Here is a 27,947-nt window from a genome sequence, read left to right on the forward strand (position 1 = left end):
AGGATAAAGTTAACAGAAATGCATATATCATATGAGTGCCTTTTCCCCATCTGTCATGTAGCCCTGAAGCACTATTATCACAGCTAGGATCAGCATGATGTTTTAATTGAGGTATTGGTGAAGCTTTGAGTTCATTATCATTTGAACTTGTGAGTAATGTAAAATCAGACAGAATTTCATTTGAAGGGATTATTTATGGAATATTTGGTTAACTGATTTATACTGCTGTTATCCTGAACAATAGAAATAAAATCAGATCCCTGGGTTGTAAGTTGCATATACTTATGATGACATGTGGCCTTTCTTGATTGTCTCACATAATGTCTTAAAAATTAAAAACAAAAAAATTTATCTTAGAACACTCTGGCAGTTTCTATTTAACTTTTCTTAACAATGACTACAAACAATTGTTGCATATATACAGAGAGAGGACTAATGATTAAAGAAAAATTTTTGACAGCTGTGGTATGTTTCTAATTGTAACTCTTAAGATTCAGGAGAGCATACATTTAGTCTCAGTTGGCTAACTAGGTTTTGAGCCTTCTATGCTGTATGCTGTGTATTCAAGAGAGGGTTTGGAAAAATGTTGAGCCCTTAAATATTAATACTGAGTGACTGAGAGTGTGTATATGTGAGAGAGAGAGTGTGTGTGTGTTCTCCTGTGTCTCACTGAGGGTTGTGTTCCATGTATGGCTGCCACAGTGATACTTACAAAGGTCAACTTTGATGTGTCTCAGTTACCAAAAAAAAAAAAAAAAACCCAAAAAACCCACACTCCCTCTCCCTCTCTCACACATACACTCTCAGTCGCTTACTCATTCTGCTCAAATTATCTTGGCAAATGCTAGGTTAAACTACTACATGAACCATCTTCACTGCTGGACTTTCCAGCCTGCAGTATATGCGTACAGATCATGTAACTCTCAGAGGAGGACAGCGCACGTGATTTTCCCCCTGAAATGCTCACTTCCTCTCCTGTAGCTTTGGTGTCACTTCTTTTCCCCTGGTTTTCTTTCAGCCTCTTTGGCTAGTTCTTGTTGGTTTCCTTCCTTCTTTCCTTCCTTCCTTCCTTGTTTAATTTATTTTGCTTTTTAGTGCTACACTCACAGCATATGGAGATTCCCCAGCTAGGGGTCGAATCGGAGCTACAGTTTCTGGCCTACCCGACAGCCACAGCACACAGGATCCGAGCTACGTTTGCAACCTACACCACAGCTCATGGCAACACCAGATCCCCGACCCACTGAGTGAGGCCAGGAATTGAACCCACATCCTCATGGATGCTAGTTGGATCCATGCACTCAGGGAGATAGAGGAAGTGTGTATGTGTGTTCTGCTATGTCTTACTGAGGGTTGTGTTCCATGTATGGCTGCCACAGTAATACTTACAAAGGTCAACTTTGATGTGTCTCAGTTACAAAAAAAAAACCCCAAAAATCCACAGTGGCTTTTCAGTTCCTGCAGACAGGTACCCAGACTGGCCTGAGGTCCTGTGCACTCCTGGCCTGCCACCCCTCGTCCAGCCTCTGTCTCCCTGAGTGCAAGACACACAGTATTGATTGCATGTTCTCCTCCCACAGCTCACCATTGTTTGTTTGCTTTTTATCTGCTTCAGTATTTCTGGAGGGTACAGATAAAATAATCCTTATTTTCTGGCCTCTCCCTTCTCCCTGTGGAGATTGTAGCTCTCCTTAAAACTCCTGGTAAGGCATCAGTTTCTCCGTAGCCTTCATTGCCACCTCTGCCAAGGAGGGACCTATACGGATCCATTAATCATACCTCATTAACTCAGCTTTTTTTTTTTTTTTCACACTTTTGTGTCTTAGTTTTCCTTTTCTTTCTTTTTTCCTTAGAGTGTGGTTCATTTATTTATTCACTCATTCAGCAATATAACTATGTATCTTACAATTTTGTACTTAGCCTTATTGGTCTTTATATATCTTTTTTTTTTTTTTTTTTAATAGAAAGGAGACTTCTCAGTAGAAGGAACTCATTAGGCATTTGTCCAACTGATCATTGAGTGTTAGTTAATCATAAGTGAGTATCACGGGGCTTTACGTCAATGACATTTTGGTCCATCTCTCTTTTCCTCTCCCCTGGTGCCTGCCATGGAAACTGGCACATTGGCTAAGGGTTCCTGGATCTGCCAGGACCAGCCCTGTGAGAGCTGGGGCACAGGGCTGTCAGAGAACATCATCTCTTTGTAATAATAATGACGTTGCTTCAGGGATGTCTACTGAACTCCTTTGTGAACTCAGTTTATCAAAAAAGGGTATATGTAGGGCAGTTGGGAGGTTTAGCTAAAATAAAACTCTATAAATATTTAGCATTTAAGCTGATTGCTGCTTCGCCACCACTATATTATCTTTAGACTTTAATAACATACTTCGGGAGTTAAAGTACATGCTGTCTGAAATGTGTAAAGAGAATTTTTTTTGTCTTTAGGATAGACAAGTATACAATTAATTTTTAAAAGAAAGAGGCCATTAGTCTTAGAAAAGTAATATATTCCTATACTATTTTCTCTCTGAAACAGAATTGTATTTTCATCTTCCTCTCTATTTGGGGAGTTTTAATTACTAAAGTATCATAAGAATCTTGAAATAAAGGACTATTTATATGAAGGTCCCATTAATGGATTTCAAGAACAATGCCGTATTGAGACTCATACATAATTTCCTTTCTTTATAAAATCACCTCAGTTTTATTTTCATAACCTGTGTGCCTTTTTCTGTTTTGAATTACATTATTCATATGCATATTTTGATAATATATAGAAGAAAATGGGTCAATACAACATACCCTTACTGAATTCATGTTATGGACCTAGCATTATGATAAACAAAATCCTATGAAATAGGTATGATATCTCATGTTACAATGAGGAAAGTGAGGCTTGAGAAATTAAGCAGTTTATCCAGAGACATACAACTTGAAATGGGCAGCCCCAAAATTGGAAATCACATTTCTTTATTGCTTTATAAAGACCTTATTCTTTATTACAATGTATGCAGCTATCAAAGTGTTCTGAAGGATTATGTTCCATTTTCCATGAACCAGTCTTTTACAGAAATTCTAAGAATACTGGTGTTAAGTTTTCATTCAGTTCAAAAACAGCTCATTGCTGCTACCGAACCTCTTAAGTCCACTGGATTCCTCCTATGCTAGCCTCCCTGACAAGGTCCCCAAGATTCGTGCTGCAGTCTTGCTGGAGAATTCTCCAAGATGACTGTCACTGAGGACCCTTCATAGAAAATTATTCAACAGTACCAGTATGACCTCTACAGGCATTTTCCCATCACTTGCACTTCTTAAACTATTTCAAGAGAATATTGTTAATATTTTGAAAGCCACCAGGGAGAGATATTTCATGTCCCTTGTATTGTTTTAATAAGTGAAATTTCAGTGTAAGGAAATTTACTCCTCACATTTTACCGAAGTTTCTCTTGTTGCAGTTTCTCTGCATCATTGGAAATTTAAACAGCATTTTCAATGTAAGAACCTTTCAGATCTTTGAAATGGCCCTTTTAGGTGTAATATCTTTCCAGCAAGGCACATCTAAGCCAAAAATGACTCATGAGGTCACACAGCAAGTTGATGACAAGATCAGTGGTCACAACATGTGAACTGTGGTTGAAGGGCCTGTCAGCCTTCTCAGTCATGCTGCTTTCATCTCAAGGAAGTTGTGAATATTTTTGAAATGCTTTGATTTTGATATTTCTAGGTATTATAGTGACATTTCTTCTTATATTCATGAAAGAAACAGAAGGCCTTTAGAAATCTTTTGTTTTGGTTTCAATTGAAATTATCATAGTGGATGATCCCTTTTTCTCCATAAAAGAAACTTTATTCTTTGATTTCTTTTTCACTCTAAAAGAGGCACTTAGTAAAGTTCTAAGAACATGAATATCTTTACAGTTTGACTGACCCAGACCATATTTATATTAAAGTAAAAATACGCTTACCCTAAGAAACATTGAGGCTCTGGCTATCTTGTCCTTCACTTTTCCAAGACCAAAAGTCCTCATGCTCTGTATCAATCATGGCTCATTAAAGAGAAAACCACCTCCTCCTCGGCTCCTGGATGCATAACTTCTAGATGGGCTTTAGCTCCACTGCTTTTGAGGAATATTTCAACATTCTACTTTAGCATTTTTTACTCAATATTTTAACATTAATTTAAACATGTAAATTTTTTTTCTTCACCTTCAGTTCTTATCTCATTTTTAGTTCTGTTCTCAATGGTAAGTTATTTTTGTCACAGATTTGGCTACTTTCCAGTCAAATAGGATTTCTTGTGTGTATTTTTATTTAGTTTATCTCCTCATTATGGGAAATCTGTGTAATGTGGGTGCTCCCCTTTTTGTGACTTCAGTTCTTAGGGAAAGTATTTAAGTACAGATATTAAAAGGTTAATGCTATGCTGGCAATACAACACCGGGCAGAGTATGTACATGGGAGTGGCTGTTGCCTGGTGGGAAAGTTAGAGTTTGTACAAAAGAAGTGACTATACCAAGTTCTGTGATGTCATGTCCTTGCAAAATGAAAGCAGACATTCACTTAAAGGAAAAACGCAATTGGTCTTTTAAATTTTCATGAGTATTTGGATACTATTAAATGTAACTAAGGTTTCTCTGAAATCATTATTGAATAGAAAAAGAATCAGAAAGAAAAAAATATATGTAATACTATTTAGGATATAAATATACACAGTTTATAGGTAATAAAAATATAAAATGTATAAAACATGCTTTTATGAATAGAGAAAATACATGATATTTATAAATATAGATAAAAACATTAAAATATATGTAACATTTTTCAATTTAGTTTCCTTTGTCATTATATGTTCAAGAAATAACAGGAACACGAATTGAGAGCAGTTTCTCAAATACATTTTTGTCACTGAATGAATATTATTTATATGTTAATGTCTGTAGTATAAGATTTTGAAGATAGATGGATTGTGTCCTAAGGTTTTGTTTTTCCTTTGTAAAACTGGTTTACAGTGATTATGATAGTGCTTGTTGCCCGTGGCCTTGATGCTGGATTATAACAGATGGGTAGGATAGGTTACTGATTGGAGATTTTGTGTTCTGGAAATCATGAAGCAGGAGGAATGGGCAAGAGGCTTTGGGGACTGGTAATCAGATCTGAAGCCTTTGACTCCAGGGTCAGTGGTTGAGCTCAGGCAGGTTGTGAGAGACATAAACCATCCGTCTGAGGACCGATCCTTATGATGATGCAAAACTGATGGTCTGTGGTTCCTCAGTGGTACTTTCAGAGGATAAAGTACTTTATGCTTCAGCATAAAGGGAAGACATTTGAGAACCTCCTTAAGCTTTAGGACTACTCTTGGGGCTCCCTGAGTGCCTGGCCGCCAAGCCCTAAGCCTGTGGCACTGGACTTGACCCAGGTCTCCAGCATCCCAGAGTATTCATACTAGAGGCAGGCTGGATCCCAGCCCCAAAACTCAGCACGTCAGTGGAGCCAATTCTAGAAGTTTTCTTAGGACTAATCTCAACATACCTTACAGCAAATTAATTTGAATTCCATTTAACTCAAACCTTTGTCATTACCATATATATCATATCTGTATCTGTATGTATCATATATATGTGTATGCACACCTTTCTTACATGTGTAGTTTGCTGCTGCGGCTATTCCTTCTATTCAGTGAATGAACATACGTATTTGGTGCACAGTGCCGGTATAAGTTAAAACGGACATTTTCCTGGAATGGATGTGCCTGACTGCACTGGATCTATTATATATATTTGGCTTTGTAGAAGCAACAGAAGTGAAAGAACTAAAATTAACATGTGTTTTTAGACATGTAAGCAGTGTACCAAGTCATTGCCCAAAAAATGACATTCCATCTACGATGTAGTATTCGTAGTCTTAACATGCAGGACAGTTTATCACAAAGTAATATGTGACTGAGTGCTTGAATTTTTGATTTTTTAAGTATTAAAATCTGTTTATATTTCCCCATTGGCAGGACATGAATTCTCCAACATCTGTCCCATTAAGGGTGCAGTGCCGTGGCTGCTGCCTGTTAGGTGTCTCTTCCTTTTTATGCAATACCATAATGCTTTAAAGCCCCAGGGATCTGCTCTGCTTCCCATCCCCAGCCTCATTGTTGTGTCTTGGGATGACCAGTGGATGTTTTCATCCCTGTCTGAAAAGAGGCCTTGGGAGATTGGTTCTGTACTTTATTTGAGAGGAAAGAAACTCATGCACTCGATGAACCCTCCCTGGGTGTATGGGCCTCATTGTAGCTTAGTTCCTTTATGTGAAAAGTAAGAATTATGCTAACTGCGTCTTCTGCCAAGTGAATTATTTATCTGTCTACTATAGGAAAACCATTGCCCCTGCACTTATAAAAAGAGAGAACACATTTTGAAGAGACTGTACTGGCAGTTGTTATGTGAGCATACTCTGAAGGGACTGGTATCTCTACACCAATGAGTGTAAATAAGAACTAAAACAGTAAAACAAGATCAGTATGCAAAAGAATGTTCAAAATTGAGATCTGTGAATCCATCAGGTTCTCTGTGTCTTGGAATTTAGTAAAAACAAGGAAATTGCCTCAGTTAAAGGCCTTTTCTTTTACCTGTATTCTGAGAGAATGAGCTGGACAGTTTCTGAGTAAATTTGACAGTTTATCTCTGTCAAAATGTTCTTCCTTCAACAAAGCAAAAACTCACCTTCTTGAGGGAAAAAGCATTTAATTTGGCCTGAACAAAACCTTGAGTCCTTCTCTCTGAAGCACTGCTTGTCTTCGTCCTTGTGCCCACTGGGATGGGGAGCCACTCTTCTCAGTGGGGATCATAGGTGTTTCTCCTGGAAGCTGAGTTCATTCACCAATAAGAGCATAGCTGTGGCTCATTACACCTGGGGGAAGAGGAGGAGGCAGTTAGGCAGGGCTTGGGTTAGCAGTCTCTCTACTATTTAGTTATCGTCCTGTCAGGTGACGGCTGAGTGAATTTGGGATGATGTGTGTAGTTCCCTAGACGGCATCTAAATGGGACATTGCAGTGTGCTGTTATTCCTAAATTCAGGTGGTGCTGATTAATAGAGAATCCAACTTGGCATTACCTTGCTCTTTGCCTCACTGAGGGGTTTCCTGGAATGTGGGACTTTTAGAGCTAAAACCAGGCTAAATGGGGTAAGTGGGGATAGTTGGCCATACCAATCATGGTTCTTGAGGCAAGTTATTGAGATGTCTTTTCTTAAGAAACATACTGAACCCAAAATAATCAGAATCTGTTAAGTTAAAAAGTCACCACTGTAATCTAATTTGTTGCTGGTTACTGTTGATGATAGTAAGTCATTTTTTTTAGGGGTAGGAATGGTGTTTGCAGGAGCTATGAACTGTATACATCAGCCTGCTGGAGGCTGTGCATTACCTCCAGAGATGACAAGAGGTTTTCACAAAAAACTCACCCATTTGTGAAAGGAGATTGAGCTCAAATTTACTTTTACTGAACAAAACTGTATCAGATAAAAAGAGTAAGGTGTGAAGATGCTAATTTTATGAGTAAAAATAATGTTCTGCAGTTACTTTTGGGATTAAAAATGTTAATGGTATTTCAAATTTGGAAAAAAAATTCTCCATTATTATGGTAATCTTTTTTTTTTAGCATTTTCTGCTAAACTTTTTGTCAAAACATTTTATGACTTGAGCACATTCAGATATAGCCAAATGTCTGCCAGGACAACTATGGAATCCTCTCCTGTGCAAATAGGCTGTTTTTTTTTTTTTTTCCCAGCACTGTTGAGGTTTAAAAGGGTCAGGTTTATGCTGCTAGCTTCCTTCCATCTGTGCAGTGTGTTGATTCAGAGATGTAACTTATATTGATGATATGATTTCCTCTGACTTCTGCCCACTCCTTGATGGTTTTGTTTCACCTGCCCCTCAGGCATCACCTCTGTACACAGGTTGGCCTCAGTAGGCAGAACAGGCCTTTCTCTAAATCCCCTGTGGACTTGCTTTCCCTTCAGTAACTGTAGTCATGTCACATGCTCCAACCAAGCCCCTCACTGGAAAGGAAATGTGAGTTGCCATCATTGGCTTAGCCCAGTGGTTCCCAAACAGATCTGCATATTAGGATCTCCTTGGTATCCTTTAAAATGCTAAAGCCCAGGCCATACCCCAGAGCAGTGCAGTCCTACTCTCTGGGAGGTGGGTCACCAGCATCAGCACTTTCTGAAGCTCCCCAGGTGGTTCCGCGTGCACGTAGGTTTGGGGGCCAAGGCCTAGCTTAATCAAGGTTCCCTGTTTTGGCTGGGCTCTGGAGTCACCTCTTCCAGAGTCCTTGACCAAGGGAAGGGGTTGGCATGGGTAGGAAGCCACAAGGTCACTATAGACCCCAGCCTTGGAGTAAGAGAGCCTTCTTTTGAGTTCTGCCCTCTCTAACCAATTGTATAACCTTGGTCATATTTTTAAATAAATATTTCGGAGTTCCCGTCGTGGCGCAGTGGTTAACAAATCCGACTAGGAACCATGAGGTTGCGGGTTCGGTCCCTGCCCTTGCTCAGTGGGTTAATGATCTGGCGTTGCCGTGAGCTGTGGTGTAGGTTGCAGATGCAGCTCGGATCCCACGTTGCTGTGGCTCTGGCGTAGGCCGGTGGCTACAGCTCCGATTAGACCCCTAGCCTGGGAACCTCCATATGCCGCGGAAGTGGCCCAAAGAAATAGCAAAAAGACAGACAGAAAAAAATAAATAAATAAATAAATATTTCCTCATTTGCTAAGTGAGAATACCTGGACCACATTTACAGTGTTGCTTAACAATTAGATGGGAAAAAAATCCTTAAAGGTTCCCAGCACTTTGCCAGCCATGAAGTAAGAAGTCTGTTTACACGCACCATGGTGGTAAAGTTTAAGTATTAGTAAAAGAAAGGGAAATAGAAATTACTACTGCTGTTGTAATTACTGCTATTATAATTATTACTTGAGAGCATGGTGCACCAGATCAGAAGTTCTTGCTTCTGGTTGCACCTTAGAAGGGACACCTTGGGAGGGAGCTTTTAAGAAATTCCAGTGCCTGGCCACACCCAGACCAGCTGAATCAGTTTCTCTGGGGGTGGGACCCATACATGGATATTTTTAAAAAGATTCCTAGATAATTTGTGCAGGTAGGTGTGAAATCCACTGTGCTAGAGAATAGGAGAGTGAAAGTATGAGGAAAATTTTAGTTTGGTTGGTTTATCTGACTGTTCCAAATGGACCAGTTTGTGTCACCCTTGTTGTTGCGAGCAAACAATGCTTTTGAACTAAGTTTGGGTGATTTGTTTGCCTTGCTTTATGCAAGACAAGTTCTGTCACTTCTGTGCTTTCGGTGACAGGATTTTCTTCCAGCCATGTCACTTACACATACTATTCTATGGGCCTCCAGAATGGATTAATTAAAAACAGACCAGGTGCTTCCTTATTTATATTTAAAGCCTGTATACAACACTTCAATATAAAAATTATATTCTGTTTACTGTGCTTATTTTTAGTTTTCTATAGTGGCTTGTGCAGTATATATTCCTAGTTTACAGAAAGTGTGTTTTCCATTAGCTACAATGCAAGACCAGTTATGGATGTGTTGTGTTGAAACCTGCTTCAAATATTCTCCTAGCTTTCTGTAGGCTTCCCTAAGAGTTGTAATTTTTAGGGGCATTGTTTACTAGGCCATGGGTATGTTTTGTCATATGCTGAAAGATCACACCAGCTATAAAAATAAGATGGTGAATAAAAAGCCACCAAAACTATAAACATCTGTAAAAGAAGTTTTCTGGGCAAGGCTGCTCGTTAGAGGGAAACGCAGTGCAACTTGATTGTGTGCAGCTGGTGGCACCCACGCTTTCAGAAACAGGGCCATTAAGAGGAACTGTTAAATATACAATATGCTGTCCTGTGGGCCATAGATCTATCCCCTCGGCTGTGTGTAATTGCAGCCATGGGGCCACACTTGCAAACCCTCCTCTAAATTCCACCTGCAATTCTGTGGCAAACTGGATGTTTTATGGAGCGAGCTTGTCATCCTTTGGTTGCAAAGCTAGTGTTACTAAGAGAATTAGTTGGCTCCTAGGAAAAATCTGGAAATTTGAGCATGGGCTTCACAGTCTCTGCCACACCAAGGAGCACGTATCACGGCTGACCTCTGGACGATGGTCAGAGCCGCTGCAGGATGCTGTCAGGAGCTCGTTTTATTCCTGGAGGATCTGTCCTGTGAAGTCCCATGTGAGGTAGAGATGCTGACCCAGTTACTCGGATGACCCCATTCTACAAGAGCACAAGAAACCCCCTGCTCTGCACCCACATCTGAACAAACAGCCTGGGAGTGCTGGGCTGGGAGAGACAGGAGTTGGCTTTTGGAACTCTCCTGCTGGCCAGGCTGCGTTTTGTGACTGATGGCAGAGCTGGTCACTGGAGCACTGTCCTCTGAGGCAGGGTTTCTTACTTCTGAGTTGGTTTAATATTTACACAGTCCATCTTCCTGATACTGAAAATGATTCCTCTAAAAAAAGATAGGATCTTTGAAGCAGAAGGAGAACAATGATGTTTTAAGTTGTAAAATAACATGAAAACAATTCAGAAAAGCCTTTTAGGGAGTTCCCTTTGTGGCCAGCAGTAATGAACTTGACTAGTATCCTTGAGGATGCAGGTTGGATGATGACCTTACTCAGTGTTTAAGGATCCGGCATTGCCATGAGCTGTGGCCGTAGGTCACAGATGTGGCTCGGATCCCAAGTTGCTGTGGCTGTGGCATAGGCTGGCAGCTGTAGCTCTCATTCGACCCCTAGCCTGGGAACTTCCATATGAATTTCCATGTACCCTTACCCAGGTTCCAACAAATGTTCATTCATTCCTCTTTTTTTTTTTTTTTCTTTTTTCTTTTTAGGGCTGCACCCAAGGCATATATGGAAGTTCCCAGGCTAGGGGTTGAATTGGAGCTACAACTGCCAGCAGCAGCCACAACCACAGCAACGTGGGATCTGGTCCACATCTGTGACCTACACCACAGTTCACAGCAATGCCACATCCTTAAACCATTGAGTTATTGAACCTGCATCCTCATGGATACTAGTCAGATTCTTTTCTGCTGTGCCACAATGGGAACGCCAAATATTCCTTCTTTATCCATTTATAACCTTCCCACCACATCCATCTGTATGTAAAACTTTGATTTTGTTAAACGTGGAATTTAAAATGATATGTAATTCAAGGATTGGGTGTAATTATATTTTAGAATTGGTTCACTTAGGTGATAAAATTGAACCACGGATATCCTGTCATCAAAGATACTAGACCATTGATTTTCAAGGTATGGCCAAAAAAGCAGTACCAGCTCACAAATTCTTTATTTCTTGTCTGTGATAAGTACAGAAATTATGAGGAAGTGTTTAGAACTTTTATAGCATTTTGACATTGCTGCACATCTAGTGCACAGTCTTTTTTTTAGTAATTCATTTTAAATACATTTTATAAAAGTATCAGTAGCACATTGGGAAAAACACAGTCTTTCACTGCAGATAGTTCGAGAACCATTCTTATATACTGTGCTTCTGTGATTTTGCCACTTGGGATACATTTGGCAATGTCTGGAGATATTTTGAGTAGTCACAACTTGGGTAGGGGTGCTTTTGACATCTAGTGGGTGCACAGGACAAAGCCCCAAAACAAATAATATCTGGCCCTAGATATCAGTATTGCTGAGGCTGAGAAACTCTGCTCCCGGCCACTGCAGAGCTCTGTGCCCTGTCTAAGGAAGGTCTGGCAAATGGGTCTTGCCAAAGGGCAGGCTAGAAAGAGACTAAGACTCTATATATGATCTTTCCTTACACTCGAGGTACCATATTCCACTTTGGAAATTGGTGAGATATTTTGCAGATGGAAAAGTTTGGAGGGTTAAATGACTTGGCCTGAAATCCTTTAAAAATATAATGTAGCCCTTTTAGTTCTAAGTTGCCCATTTCACCTCTGCCAAAGTTTGCAATATGTTCCCGCAGGAGAAAGTCAACCACTGCTGTTAACCGCTGAGAAACTAGGAAACTAAAAACTTATAAAATTTTTGTTTATTTAGAAATTTCATATTTAAGAAATTATAACTTAAGAAAAAAATTCATGCACGTAAGAAATTCAGTTTATATATAAGAAATTTATGAACCTCTGCTTCATGAGGTGTTTTGAATTTTCTATTAAATTTAGAAATAGGAAATGATCATCTGGTAAAAGCTATTGTTTTTCTGAACTCTAATAGATAAGTATTAATTTCTTTAAAATACCTTAATCTAGAAAAAGCAATCAAATGAAATTAATTTGTAACAAAATGTAACTTTTAATTCTAACAAACTTCCTGTGTGTGTGTGTGTGTGTGTGTGTGTGAGTGAGTGAGAGACAAAGAGACTGTATTTCTACATTTGATTCCTCATTAGTGAGTTTGTTCTCTCAAATTGTATTTGATATCCAAGTTGCTCACATGGAAGTTATTTTATTAACAGCAAAGACAGTCTGGTCTTGTTAGAGCTTTGAGCAAGACAAATAGCAGAAAGGTTTGTCCATCAAGTGCATTCATGTAAGACACAATAACCAAGGAGCCGATGTTTCACTTACAAGTTGAACCCGCACTCGTTGTGAACTGTGTTTGTGTATATTCAGAATACCAGGCTGACAGTCTTCCCCATCCTCATGAGTCTGTGTTCTTTTAATTGCTTACTAATTTTCCTTTCTTAATTGTATTGGGTTTAGGCTACCGCTGCCACGAAAGAACTTCATTCACTGTCTTCCTGACACCATTTACAGTGAACTCTGACTACAGAGATTAAGGCCGATTTGTGATATTTTCTGTTTCTATTTGATTGACGAATTGGTCAACGACCTAATGTGAAAACAATCATAAGAAATCTTCAGATTATGTATCTGCAGCATGTGGATTACCTACGCATGACCCATTCTTGTCTTTGTTAGTCCGTGAAATGGGAGGCCTGCTTCTTTTCCTCCTGGCAAGAAATTCATGACTAAACTACAAAGAAGCCTCTGATAAATTGCTATTTCAAAGAACATATTCAGATCCCTTAAAGATGTGATTTTTTTCTACAGAGCCCTCTCAAATGATGTCGAAAGTTAATTCAGTTTCTATTGGCAAAAATCATAATATTTGAAGTTTCTGTTCTTTTAATAGATGGGCATTAGCACAAAAATAAGACTTTTTATTAGTGACATCACAAGTACAGGTTCTAGAGCTCTATCAGTGCTACCTTCTGAACAGATTCTGCCAAATGCTGTTGATTAAAGCTAGGCTGATTAGACTGCTGCTGAATTCCGCCTCTGATGGATTTCACAGTTTAACTGACAAATAGATTGCCTCCGTTGAGTAATGGTTCCCCAGTTATGATGACAAAGACAAGCTATTTGTCAGTTAAACTGTATAATCACTCAGAAACAGAATTAATCAAGAACCTAATCATTTTGTCTCTAGTTAAATCCAGCTAATGAGTTAAAATGTGTAATTTATACCATGCATTCCACTCTGAAACAGTGTTATAAACAACTTCCATAATACTTCACTGAAGCAGATTTTGTGCCCGGATTAAAGATTTCATAATAGAAAGAGGAGAAGTAATGAAGTTAGACGCGATTAAGTTAAAATGATGATATTGTATGTGTTCTATGTAGGGGCAGGGTGGTGGGGCCTTTGGAAGTCCAGCGGAATCCAAACATCCTTGAAAGGCAATTGATAGCTCAGCCTCAGGTCCACTGCCTAACCTGGCAGTAAGAAGCCAAAGCCTATTATGGCTTCCTAAGCTTCCTCTGTCACACGGTCCCTTGCTATGTCAACCACTAAATACCTGACCACTATCATCCTAGTGAACCTCCTGGCAAGGGTAGGCAGTGAGGGTTAGAAGTTGAAGTACCCTTACACACAGGCATGGTTTCTTCTGCACTGAGAGGTTAGGAGTGTTCTAGAAGAAGAAAAGATTTTTTCACAGTTTTCAGAGAAGGAAAATGACCAGGTGCAGGTGTCTGTAATACTGTGCTCTGCACCATTCAGCTTACTTTCTATGCCCGACCGTGTTTACCATGTGAAGGGTGGCATTTCTTTAACATGGCTGCTTAGGCGTAATGGAAGAAATTAGTAACGAAGGGAGATGAGGATTTCCTTTCTGAGAAAGAAAAATGCATTTATTTCCTCATATTTCAGTTTATTTGATTTTCTTAAATTTGAGATGAGCGACCCAAGACCTCCTGGCCCTTCCTCTGGTATAAGAACTCTTTTCTGGAGCAGGAATGCTCTAACATTTGCTCTGGCACCATTCATTATAAATTGAATCTCTTCAAGGGTGGGTATTAAAGGTCCTTTGAGGGGCACTGCAAGGCAGTCTGACCAGTGTCTGCAGAAATTAGATCCCTCCTTCTGATGACTTCAGGGAAAGTGTGGACTCTGTAAGATCCAGAGATGAAGGAGACAGACAGACATTTGAGGGGCAGACATGGCTTCTTCTTACTGTACTTTGCTATGGCCTGAGGTCTCAGAGAGCTTTTCTTTCTAGACTGACAGGGAAGTGTGATTGTGGGGTCCTTTGTAAGCTTATCTTAGGGAAAAACCCCCAGGAAATCCCTGGCTGCAAATGATTCTTGGTAGAGAAGAGGGAGTCCAGGCAAATACAAATGCTTAATCAAATGGGTCCCTGTTTCAATTATGATTCTCAAACTTTCTGAAGTGGAGGAAACTTTCTAACAAAAATTTAACCTCACTTTCCTGCCAACACACACATAGAAATGCCTGATGGCTGTTGCACTTTTAGCATCTTGTGGAGGAACATAATTAAGTGAAAGTAATATTAATTTAGTGGCAGTTGTACATGAATATATATTGAATTAACCACCAGTAGTATCTGTAAACATTTGAAAACTATCAATATGTGGGTGAGTTAATGTATTAAGACATTATCCATTCAGTACAAGCCAAAGCATAGTACACACTTGGGATTTTACACCTCTAACTATAAAGCCCCTGTGCCCCTCCAGAATCTGTATCCTAGCTGGGAACCTTTGAGTACCCATAGGGCCATCTCTGGGATGCTTTTGCCTGGACAGTATCTCCTCAGAGGAAGTTTAGGAATGAGTGAAGGGGATTTCTTAACTGGTGATGCTCAGACCTTGCTTTTCATTGCCTTCCCTTCCCTGAAACTACTCTTAGGATGTCATTCAGCTAGTTGGTCCTGGCTTAGGTGGTTCTCTGCCAGACATTTGCCTGTCATTGGCAGCTGCCACAGTGATGGGCCTTTCATCTCTTCATAAGAGCTGGTTTTACAGATAAATTATAGGGATAAAAACTTTCCTTTGTTTCTTTTAACATACATAATATTTTATATGTTTTTAAATTTTAAAACATTTGGATATAATGAAAACCTAATAAATAGTCCTAGGAATTCCCAGAAAATTTCTGATCTAAATACTTAGATCATTATTTTCCTTTTAAGTTTTTTTTTTTTTAAACTCTGTAGTATTTGAAGAGATAAATTTTAAGAATAATGCAACATGCGAAAAGAGATCATGTTGATTCAAACTATAGGGGAAAAGGCAACCACATTGTATTTCTCAGACTGCCAAGCAAACACAATTACTTTTTTCTGTTGATTGTAAATAGTCAATTAAAATATATTTTTCATGTTCTGAAAATTATCTGTACAATTACTTCCATTTCTGGCAATATGACAGATTGCATATCCTGGAAAAGATACCCTGTACAAAAACACCTATCAGTGCTGGATGAAATAAAGCAAACAGCTAATATCTGAATGCGTAAAACAAAAATATCAGTGATCTCCAGGAACCAACAACCGAACTGAAACCTGACTGCAGAGTGAGAAGGTCAAGTTGAGGGTGCAGCCCCTTGTAGGGTGATTACTGGTTTCAGTAAACTGAAGGCTTGATTTTTAATGCTGATGGAAAAGGAGGCAAGCTCTGGGTTCAGGTTAAAGGGCAAGATGGAACCATATCCCACTGTAATCTTGGGACCCCAGAAAGGCTGTGATCAAACTGAAATTGGATACTAGAAATAATCTATTTTTGGCAAACAGAGATGCTTGGGACATTTAACTGTCTTGGAGTAACTGCTGGCTAGAGAAAATGTTCTCCGTAGAGTTTATAACCACAGTCCATCCCTCAAGTGTGTTTGGAGTTGAGACTTAAAATGCTTGCCTGACCAGAAACCCCTCAGGCAAGAAATAAACTTAAAATGTTCTTTGATTGATGGCATCCCAGAGTGCCTGGCAGGAACAAACACAAATGCTCTCTGGAGGGACTCACCCTTAACCGGGGCGTGGGAGAGGGAGGTCACAGGATTTTAACAGCTAAAGCCAACTGAACATGATGAGCTCATGATTCCAAATTCCAGAAACACCCAAGGAAATAAGAGCCATGAGCAGGAGACTGGAGAATTCATAAGAGCAGAACTAGACTTCCAAAGCAAATAGATTAATGATTTATCAGATGAAGAAAATTGTATAAATGCCTAGAATATTTTTAAGTAGACATAAGCAATATGAATAAAAAGTAAGATTGTATCAAAAAATAAAGCATAATTGAAAATAACCAGACAGTTCTAGAAATTAAAAATTCCTAATGGAAATTAAAAACTCACATGATCCTATAAGGTAGTTAAGTTATTCATACCTGAAGAGAATTGATCAGCTGATCATGGAGTGCAATACAAAAAGATGAAAATGGTAAAGACAGGTTAAGACCATGAAAAATAGAAAGATATGCCAGGCAAATACTAATTTTACTATTTTCCTATTTATGAGATATAATTGACATAACATCATATAAGTTTTAAGGTGTGCAAATGTTGATTTGATACATTTGTATTTTGCAGTATGATTACTATCATCGTGCTAGCCAACACCTCCATCATGTCATGTAACTATCATTCCTTTTTTGTGGTGAGAACATTTAGGAACTAGCCTTTTAGCAACTTTGAAACTTACACTAGAGCATTGTTGATTGTAATCACAATGCTGTGTGCATTAGATCTCCAGAACTTTTCACGCTACCTCTACAAATCTGTACCCCTTGAATAACATCTCACCAGGTCTCCCAACCCCCTGCAAACACTGATTTTAAAAAGCTTTTATAGCTGAATGAATACCAAATTAATTATAAGGTAAAAAGGATTATTATAGATAAAGACAGTCACTTTGAATTAATACAAGGTCTCATTTTCTAGGAGCATAATAGTTTTAAACTTACGTATACTCATCAGGTACCTAAGGAGAGTCTCAAGATTTGTGAAATACAGTGATAGAATTACAAAAATATATGGGATATTGGGTTGTAAAATGGTTGATTCTCTTTGTAGAGCTACTTGGCCATTCCCAGGAAAGTGGAAGCTGCAGTCCGACTTCTAGACACACATACCAAAGAGAATCATCTCCTGTATGTTCAAGTATATACATTTACAAGAATATTCAGAGCAGCATTATTTGTAAGAGTGAGAAATTGGGAAAAACTTAACTATCGTTCACTAGGGAATGTGTATAAGCAAATGATGGTATAGCCATTGAATGTAACAGTGTACTCACTAAGCATGAATGACAGGAACTACGTGTGTTCACAAAAATGTTCTATTTCTCAAGTCTAGCCAGTGGGTATATGAATGTGTATTCAGTTATGTACATACTATTTTGTAGGTGTGAAAAATTTTGTGGTAGTCTTTTTTTTTTTTTCCCCCGCTTTTTAGGGCCGCACCCATTGCATATGGAAGTTCCCAGGCTAGGGGTCAAATTGGAGCTTCAGGTGGCCTACACGACAGCTATAGCTACATGGGATCCGAGCCACGAGCCACGTCTGCAACCTACACTACACCTCATGGCAATGCCAGATCCTTAACCCACTGAGCGAGGCCACGGATTAAACCCGCATCCTCATGGGTACTAGTCGGGTTTGTTACCACTGAGCCACAACAGGCACTCCTATAATAGTGTTTTAAATCCTAGAGAGAAAATATAGATAGAAAATGTAATATGAAATTTAAAACATATACACACTACCTCAATCCAAAAATGTATCTATAACAATATTTTTGAAGCTCTATTTGAAAAAAATCTCATTGCAATTTTACTTCAAGCAAATCTTTTTATCAATGCACTGTTTAGGAACTGGCCAGCTATTTTAATGGAACAATGTAAATTAATTTATTTTGCAATTTACTCTAAGCTAAAAAGATGGTGATATAAGGTTCTGGTATCAAAGATGGTTAAGGAATTTGGACATTTTTTTTTCCTTTTCTTATGGAGATATTTCTTTTCCTTAACAGTCTATGACCAACCATTTAAAAAAAAAAAAAGTCCTCATTTAAAGTAATTTTATCGCTTCTCGGCCTTTTGGCTAAGATCAAGTGTAAAAAAAGTAATTTAGATTTTATATATAAAAAAAAAATCCTACCTAGGAAAAAAGATTAGACAAAGAAATGAAAATATTCAGATCATAGTTGAGTCCTAGCTTCTTTTTTTTTTTTTTTTGTCTTTTTGCTATTTCCCTGGGCCGCTTCCACGGCTTGTGGAGGTTCCCAGGCTAGGGGTCTAATCGGAGCTGTAGCCACCGGCCTACACCAGAGCCACAGCAACGCAGGATCCGAGCCGCATCTGCAACCTACACCACAGCTCATGGCAACGCCGGATCGTCAACCCACTGAGCAAGGGCAGGGACCGAACCCGCAACCTCATGGTTCCTAGTCGGATTCGTTAACCACTGCGCCACGATGGGAACTCCGAGTCCTAGCTTCTTAAACTAACACCCTAAATCTCTCAAAAATTTGGTTGTGAAGTTTTCATTCCCAGCAATTCCTTCAAGGCAGTGAACATTCATTTTGCATCATCTAGACTAGGGGTCCCATACTGCCTTGCTCCACGATGCCCTTACAGCACTCCAAGACCCAGAGAAAACCTGAGTTAGGTAAGTAGTTCACAGCTATCATACAGAATCTTACTTTTCACAGATGGGGCTGCATCAAAATAAATGTAGTGCAGTCTAACATCAGACCTGTGAACTACTGTAATTTTAAGACTGCTCAGCAAATTTTGAATATTGCTGTTTTCCCCTGAAAATTTAAAGTAATTCACCTCACCCTTGTGAATATGTGGCAGCACCTTTCAGAAGTAGGTAAAACACCCTCCCACACACACTTTACTAAGGAGGGCTCTGCATTGACTCGAATTCATGGTGGTCTATTTTCACTGACTGCAGGAGAAGCCATACAAGTGCTCAGAGTGCAGCAAGGCCTTCAGCCAGAAGCGAGGCCTGGATGAGCACAAGAGGACGCACACAGGAGAAAAGCCGTTTCAGTGTGACGTGAGTTTGGCTTCCCTTTTCTTTCCCTAGTGTCCTCTAGTAACCTCCAATAATGGAGGGGTGGGTGGGTGGGGCAGTGCTGGTCTGTGTCTATTAATGCCCTGTGCTCTTCCTACCTTCTGATTATATAATCCATGTAACCTTCTGTTTGTATAATCCATGTAACCACTTTGTAGCAATGTCCTTAATCCTGATTTACTGGCAGCAAATGAACTCTGATTTTCTTTCAGACATGATTGTGCTCTGTTTTAATGCATGCAAGTTGTTCTTTCAAGGTGTGATTCTAGGCAGCTTTCAGGTGTCTGTCCAAGTCTTTGACAGGTTAATGATAGTTAAACCAGAGATTTAACCTGGTCATAGATATTATTTATTTTGTTAGGGCCAAACAATGAATTTCTAAAACATACATCGACTCCTTTGTTTAAAAACACACTGCTAATTGTTTAGATTTTCTGCTTATGATATTTGGAGTGAAATGAAATTATGGACATAGTTCACATTATTTATGAAAAGGCAGAAGTACTACCATTGTCAATAAAATTAATTGGATTGTTGATTGATTTAGACAAATAGTTTATCAAATGAACAGTATCACTGTTCTCCTATGTAACATTAACATTTGACAGAAAATTGACTGAGGTGTTACGGAAAACACTTGGGTTCTCATGTCTAACACAAAAATAGCAACAAAAGAGTATTGATGTAGCTCAGTGTAAGAAGAAACATTCAAGTTGTCATGTATGAAACTGCACAGTACATAGCTCTCTTTAAATATTGGAAACTCAAGCACTCAGTCCCATTGGCATAACCCAAAGGATAAAGGATGGAGTGAGGAGTCTATCTGAAAGGAAATGCACAAACATAAAATGTTTTCCTTGTCTTGCCATGAAACTTTGGTGGTAAGGTTAAGGCAGCAATGTACTCCCAGTGTGCCTACTCATAAAAATACCTTTTTCAACAGTGAACTTCTTTAAGGAGAGAGCTACTTGTAGAGAAAGAAATGTACACATGTAGAGCTTCTATCCTGAACTGGAGGTACAGCTCAATTTAATAATTTAATGAGTTGAACATTCAATCCATCAGTGCTTTTATTAGAAGCTTTTTTTATAAAAGCAAAACTTAAATTTAAATTATTTAGTTGTACAACTACACAAATAAGTGATGGAGATAGAAATTAAATATCCACTGTGTATGGACATCTTCCTGCCATCATACTCAACCTTTTATTTGAGTATTTTGTTGACTACTTCCTTAGATTAAACAGGACCATGATGTTATCTTTTTTTAATTATCTTACAAGCATGATTTTTTTCTATCTACTTCTATTCCATTTCCTTCTATCATACATTCAGATCTCTAGGAGCCTTATCTGCAGTCCAGACTGGTCTTTTGAAGAGAGATCTAAGTTCAATGCCTGCGAAACGTCCCTGACAGACAGCCTGCTCTGTTGTGAACTGTCTAGCTGTTCCTAAATTTTGTCTTCCTAACCTACTAATTCCAGAGAAAAGTCATCCTTTCTCACCCCACTTCCAGTCTGTCTTCTTCCTAAATATTCTCAAATTCAAATCTGTTACTATCTCTCAGTTTCCATTCCCACTAGAGTGCACAGCCTGGACTCTCACCTCACTATTTCTTATCATATCCACTCTCCTGTGTATGTGTTACTCTCACCTCACTATTTCTTATCATATCCACTCTCCTGTGTATGTGTTCTCCACTCTGCCAAGGTGATTTTTTTTTAATTGAAATGAAATTCACATAACATAGTATTAACCATTTTAAAGTGAATGGTTCAATGACATTGACAACATTTGTTCATTTGAAATTTTTTTATATATATCCATACAGAGTATTATTCTATAGTTTTCCTTCATTGTAAAATCTTCAGCTTTGGTATCAAGGTCACACTGGCCTCACAGAATGAATTAGGAAGTGTTCCCTCCTCTTCTATTTTTGGAAGAGTTTGAGAGGATTGTTTTTAATTCTTTAAAATCATTATGGTCTTTATGCTTTCTTTTTATTTTGTGTTTTAATAATCACTTATCTTTCAATACTCTGCATTTTCTTTGCACTGATACTTAGTTTCCTGAGGCAGAGATATGTTTCACAGCTCTGTCTTCTATTCCGTGTATCTTGCATACAATATGCCCTCTGCCTAGAAAGTCCTTTTCCTGTCCTGTTCCCAATGTCTACATAGAGATAAGACATTTCAGTGGTACTTGAGCGGAATTTGAGCAGAATTGTAAAGAAGAAACTGATATATATCTACCTCAGTTCTTTACAGTTTTCCTCAGATGCCATTCACTGATCAGTACTACTCTTAATTCCTTAGACCCAGTCATTCCATGCCAATGCAGCTCCTCCAGTGTGCCAAATACCTTAAGCTACTACCTACACAGTTGATGACTTCCAAATCTTGCTCCTGCCTTGATCTCTCTTCTGAACTCTAGGCAGATAACTATGAGCTGCCTGTAAGACATCTCCTCTTTATCCCAGAATTAAATCATGATCTCCCCTTCTCAGTTTTTCAACATATTCCCTTTAAACTACCCATCTCTGTAAGAACTTCACCGTCTCCAAATAGCCCAAACCAAAGGTCAGAGCCTCTTGTTAGACATCCCTTTTTCCGACCAATAGCATCATCTAGTTGAGCTTCTCTTGTCGGAAAGACATAGTGATACATAGTTTGTATATATGCTCTCTGATTTCACCTCAGCCCAGAAATATATAGGTGTTATTTCCACCTATAGGAAGCAGTTGAGGCTCCCTGGGGTTGATGATTTGCATGTCATTCACTGCTTATAACTGGCCAACCACGGATTCCAGGGATCAAATACATGTAGCTTCCTCTCAGCCCCAGTAATTCCTGACCTCTTTGCTTCTATATATTTCTCACACCTCTCACTGTCTCTGAATTTCCATTGCCACCTTCACTTCTCTGTCTCACTCCTTAACATCAGTGCAGTAGCAGATCAGATTGGCTCTATAAGTAAGCTGGGAGAATCTGAACAGCTACCAGCTTCATCTCCTCGAATAATTCAGTAGCTTCTTAATTGATCTCTCTCCTGCTATATTTGCTTCTGACAGTCTCTCCCCAACTTACGACCCAAAATGATCTTTCTAGAACTTGAGTCAGATTTTATGTGTGTGTGTGTGTGTGTGTGTGTGTGTGTGTGTGTAGATGATTATATGTGTTATATTAGTCTCATTTGCTGAAACCATCAGTGAATGTCCATTGCATTTAGAATGAAAACCAGAGTTTTACCAGAGTTTGGAAGTCCCCATATGATCTGCAGCCCCCCACCCCACCCCAACCTGTCTCACTTCACCCCTGCCTCCACCTCTCTCCAGCCACATGGCTTCTTTGCTGTTCTTTCAGATGCACTAAGTACACACCTAGGAGTGGTTCTTTGTATCTGCTGTTTCCTTGGCTTGGACACCCTCCCATGCTTCTTTCATTTCTTGATTCAACTTACTTCCTCTCTCATTTCCTTTACTTTCTTAATTAACCCTCACCCCATAGTCATCTTCTCCTTTACTGCACTTAAAATATTACATATTTGTTGGTTTATTATTTATTATAAGCTCCATGACAACAGAGTTTTTATTTATTGCTGTATTCCCAGACCTAGAACAATGCCTGGCATGTAAGAGTCTTTACAATAATATTTTTAAAGGAATGAATAAATAACCACTATCATAGTCTATGTCCATATCATTTCTGGCTTGGAGTGGAACCGTAATTGGCCTCCTGACTCCAGTTGCATACCTTTTGGCTTGCTGACTGAATTAGACTGTAGTTTTCCACTCCTACCACTTGCTGAATATACATTCTTCCAGTTTCTTCTTATGATTACCAGGATCTCCCCAATTTGGCTCCAGCCTCTAACTTCCTTTTTAAGTTTCTCCTCTAATGATGTCTCATCTTCAACCTTAGTGAATGGCTGTCACTCCCAACCTGAGCCTAGCCCTTTACTTCTCTGTACTTTTGTGTTTCTTCTTCTCTCTCCCTGGAATGTTGTTCCCCAGTGTAGGACATGGTAACCCTTCTGCATCCAGGAAGAGTTCATTGCAGCCTCCTTGGTCCCTGCTTAGCATTATGTTCGTGGCATTACAAGTACTTCTCAAGACTGTGGACTTCTACAAGGGCAGGGCAGAGTGCTCTTTGTCATTGTGTTCCTTCCAGAAGTGGTAGACACATTGTATGTGATAAATACTTGTTAACTGAGGATGTCTGTACAGAATCCCATTATTATTTCTCAAGTACTTTCTGGTAAACATGTTTCACTTTATTTTAAAACAAAATCAGTTTGCCCCCAGCAAAGAGGAAGAATATGTTTTGGCACATTGATTAATACTAGGTTGGAGTAGATTGGAGCACAGGTAGGAAAAAAAGACAAGGAAGTGCCCTTGTTTCACTATTGGAACTCCTTTTTGCTCACCCCTATTTTTAAATTGACTATAAACATCCCTTACATTCATCTGATTTATACCGAGCATCCGTTTGAAGTCTCTTAATGCCTCCATTAAAGTTCATGAAAACATAGCTTTTAATGTCTGGGTAGTCAGTTTCACAGGTATGACATCAGCTACGCTCTACTGATATTTAATCCTCTCTCCTGGCCCTTGTTCAGCAATCTGTTGGATTATTCCCCTCCCATCTCCTATTGGAGCTTCTAGGAGCCCTTAATTCTGAGCCATCACCAATGATTTCAGCATCTTGTCCACCTTCCTTGCCATTTCTCCAGCTTGCCGCTGCAATTCTCCCATGGTGACTATGTAAACGGACTTGGCTTTGTATCCCTCACAACACACTGGTGAGCTGAGCTGTCTGAGAATTTCCTTTTTTTTTTTCCAGAGATTTTTATTTCTTAAAAATTGTGTCAGCCAGGAAAGTGGGGGAAAAAGTATGATGGGCTCACATATTTGCTGTTTAAAGTTAGAGTCTTTAATAATAGTTGGCCCTTGGTGGGGTGGTAGGGACTCTGAACCCAGACTGTCTGGGTTTAAATCCTGAAAACCACGTCCTAGTTCTGTGACCTTGGGCAAACTGCTTGAGACAGAAGTGTGTGTCACTCTCCTTCTGTAAAATGGGAATAATAGTGCTAGTATGTACCTAAAAGAGTAGGTGTGAGGATTGAACTAATGTTTAGAAATTGTTGAGTGATTCCTGAGACACAGTGAAAGCTGATGTTAGCCCTTAAACCTAGTCCCTGTGCCAGACACTGAAATAAAAACAGTTCTGCACTCAATAGAACTCATGTTCTTGTGGAGTATAGATGTTAAACAAATAAACCTGAGTAAATGTCTTGATTTACTGAGTACTGAGGCTTTTATTATCACTTATCATAACTCACATATAGTCATTTTATTTTATGCTATTTCTTATTCCTGGATCTTTCCTTTTTATCCTCTGATTTTTATTGCATGGACTTACCTGGCATTGTTTTTCAGTGGCTTTAAAGGTATGTAGTATATTTTAAATTATAATTGTAAAACTTATGTTACAAAGTTGTTTCACAAGAAAAATGTCCTTTCCTCAGATTGATTGGAAGCATCGTGTTTTGTCTAGAAAATTATTCTATTTGCTTGCATAATCATTTGTCTATGACCGGGAGTCTAATACTCTTTGTAATAGCTGTGTTCTCTCTTGAATTCATACATGGTGGCTGTTGTAGTTCCTTCTTTCCAATCTGCTGATGATTCTTCTTGCCAGAAAAGATGAAAGAGAAAAAATAGGCACTAATGTTGAGTGTCTGTGGTATAATAGAGCTTACATGAAGAAAATGTGTTAAATGAAGTATTTTTAATCAGAAATAAATAATTGGAATAGCAGGTAATCCACTTCCACTTAGGATCCTTAAAGCAGTGCTAACCTTTTACTTCATAAAAGGCTGTAAATTGACTGGATTGCTGGTGAGATAGGTCTTGTGCTATTTATGTCCTCTAGACCATCAGACATTTTAAGAGGTTTAATATGAAATAATCAATACACTTGATTATGGGAAGAAAGATACTGTTTCCATGGAGTTGTTTCTCTAGAGATAGTTAACTCTAGCAGCTGGGGGAAGGGAGGGCTGTGGTGATGCAGAGGACACATACTAAATGCAAATAACTCTTGAAATTAGAATTTTCTTTACCTTTTACTTTGGATGTTAAATTCCATTTATTTCAAGGGCACTCATGCCTGTCAAGTACATACTTGATAACAGGAATTTGCATAATGTAAATTGTACAACTGATAAATGGGTGTTTCTTCAAATTTTTCAATATAAATGATAGGTATCTTCGGGTCTTTTCTAGGTTTGTGACTTGGCTTTTAGCCTGAAGAAAATGCTGATCCGACACAAGATGACGCATAATCCCAATCGTCCGCTGGCAGAATGCCAGTTTTGCCATAAGAAGTTTACAAGGAATGACTACCTCAAAGTGCACATGGACAATATCCATGGTGAAGCTGACAGCTAGTGGCAGCTGTAAAGGCATTAAGCCATTCAGAAGGGCTCCTAATACAAAACCCAGATTTCTCTCACCTGATTAGCATAGCAGAAGTAGCCAAAAGAATTCACTGGACTCATAGTTCTTATTTTGCCTACCTTTAGAGTCTATAGATATACTTGCAAAAAAAGAGAGAAAAAAACCCTACTTTTATCCAGAAATGGTACCATGGAAAAAAAAATAACTCTGTAGCCTTCGAAATACTACTTATGTTATAGTTTATAAAAATGGAAAAAGGAACCATGGCTCTTCTTCTTGGCCATTTCTCTGTAGTGAAGTTTATTAACATACTCCTTATGAGGACTTTTTATTTTATTGCTATCCCTGTACACGTGTGAGTCTGTGTGTGCATGCACTTGTACTGCTGGATAGTGCAACTGGTTATTACTAATTTAGCCAGAAAGAGATGAAGATTTCCAAGATATTTCACTGTGGATAAAGATAGGAGGCAATTTTCAAGGTTTTAAGCATGATAACAGGGTAAAACCTGCTATTTTGTGAAGCAGACCAAAAGTTGACCTTATATAGTAATAGTTCCTTACAACAGATCAGTGGGTCACTCTGCTGTACAGTAGAAACTGACAGAACACTGTTAATCAACAGTAATATAAAAAAATGAAAATCTTTAAAAGAAGTATTTAAGAACTAAAACATCTATTAAAATGTTGCTCATTTTAGACAATTGTCAGGAAACATTTCCTGTCATCATTCAGATGCAGACCTTCATGGTCTAGAATACTTTTATAAAATTACAAAAAAGACCTTAACACTGAAGTATTTATTAAGCCGATCCTCCTGAGTTTATATTATGTATCTTTAATTATAACTAAAAATTGGAACAAAAGAGGTTCTCAGTATCTGTTGACTGACAGAGGGGCAGCAGTATAGGTGCATTACAGCATTAGTCATGATGAACCTGGCCCTTTACCCTCTCGTTCCACAGAAGTGCACAGTGTGTGTTCGTGCAAATACAACAGAGTCCTCAGAGCATTTACATTCTGTTTTGCAAAACACATTTTCCACAATCTTGGCAGTAGATGATTCTGAAACATTTTTTAATTACTCTCAACCGTATATAATTAGGAATGTAGACTATAAAATACAAACCTGGCAATTGTTATTGAAATTATCACTGATACTTAAGGGACAATAAAACAAGAAGTATAATTTCTTCCTTTAGATTATATTTCAATTAAGCGCTTGAGAGCAACATACAGTGAACACGTTGTTTTAGGAGAAGATATGCTAAAGTCTTAATAGTGCTGTCAGAATAGTATAGAAGAATCCAAAAACCAGAAATAAATTTAAAATAAAGCCCAGTTCATGAACTTCTCTATTTGGAGCCCATTCAAAAGAGAGGAAGTATAATTTTAAGGAATTTATTTAGTTCTAATGATTTATAGAAAAAGGTTATCTAAAGACACAATTCTTTGAAGTCGGGAACTTGTTTTAGAATTTTATTTATGCTCAGTTCCAGTTTTAAAAAGAAACAAAGGTTCATTATAGATATTTAAGCTCAGTGAAAGTATTAAATTTGAGACTCACCAAAGATAACTTTTGAAAAATAAATGCCCAGATTATAATTTAGAAGATATCTAAGTATGGCCATATGTAGCATTTGTTCTGAAATTATAGACTGTATTTTACCCAAATAGATTTTGGTCGTGTTTCTCCCTACGTCATTTGTTTCAGCAGTTTATTTTTAGATTTAAAGTGTTTTCAATTTAACATGACAGTTTGCTTAATATCATTTGAATATAAAAGGACAGCTGTAAAATTTAGTAGTGTGTATTATTTAAACACATTCTCTTATTCCTTTGGATACTGCCTTTTCTGTATGGGATGCTTCATAGCCCGATTATGTGATGAATGTGAAACTTGAAAGGAAGCCAAATACCAATTTTGTATAATCTCAGTGACTCACAGTTTACAGGCCTGCTGTGGAAATTACCCTCAAAACCATGTTATCACCATGCTGTGGAATAAACTGATAAGGATGAGGTTCTAGACCTGATCAGGCTCAAAGGTTTATAGTCAAGCAAAACTTTAGAAAATAATATGGAGAGAGACGTACTGGTACACTAGCACTGAAATCAAA

The 27,947-nt window shown here is 38.5% G+C and overlaps 1 protein-coding gene across 4 annotated transcripts in view; it reads left to right on the forward strand.

The window, feature by feature from the left end:
• PRDM5 (PR/SET domain 5) overlaps positions 1–26,159 on the forward strand; it is a 190,754-nt gene extending 164,595 nt beyond the window's left edge. For 3 of the 4 annotated variants that reach the window (XM_047799168.1, XM_047799167.1, XM_047799169.1), the window contains 2 exons: positions 19,247–19,351; positions 25,655–26,159. In XM_047799168.1, coding sequence (XP_047655124.1) covers positions 19,247–19,351; positions 25,655–25,819 — 270 coding nt within the window. In that variant the 3' untranslated portion in view covers positions 25,820–26,159. Of the gene's footprint in view, positions 1–19,246; positions 19,352–25,654 lie in introns of those variants that run through there. The other variant, XM_047799170.1, reaches the window with a different exon arrangement.
• The last annotated feature ends 1,788 nt before the right edge of the window (positions 26,160–27,947 follow it).

The sequence above is a fragment of the Phacochoerus africanus genome, chromosome 10 (genome assembly GCF_016906955.1).
Source record: "Phacochoerus africanus isolate WHEZ1 chromosome 10, ROS_Pafr_v1, whole genome shotgun sequence".
In the NCBI taxonomy this organism is placed as follows: Eukaryota; Metazoa; Chordata; class Mammalia; order Artiodactyla; family Suidae; genus Phacochoerus; species Phacochoerus africanus.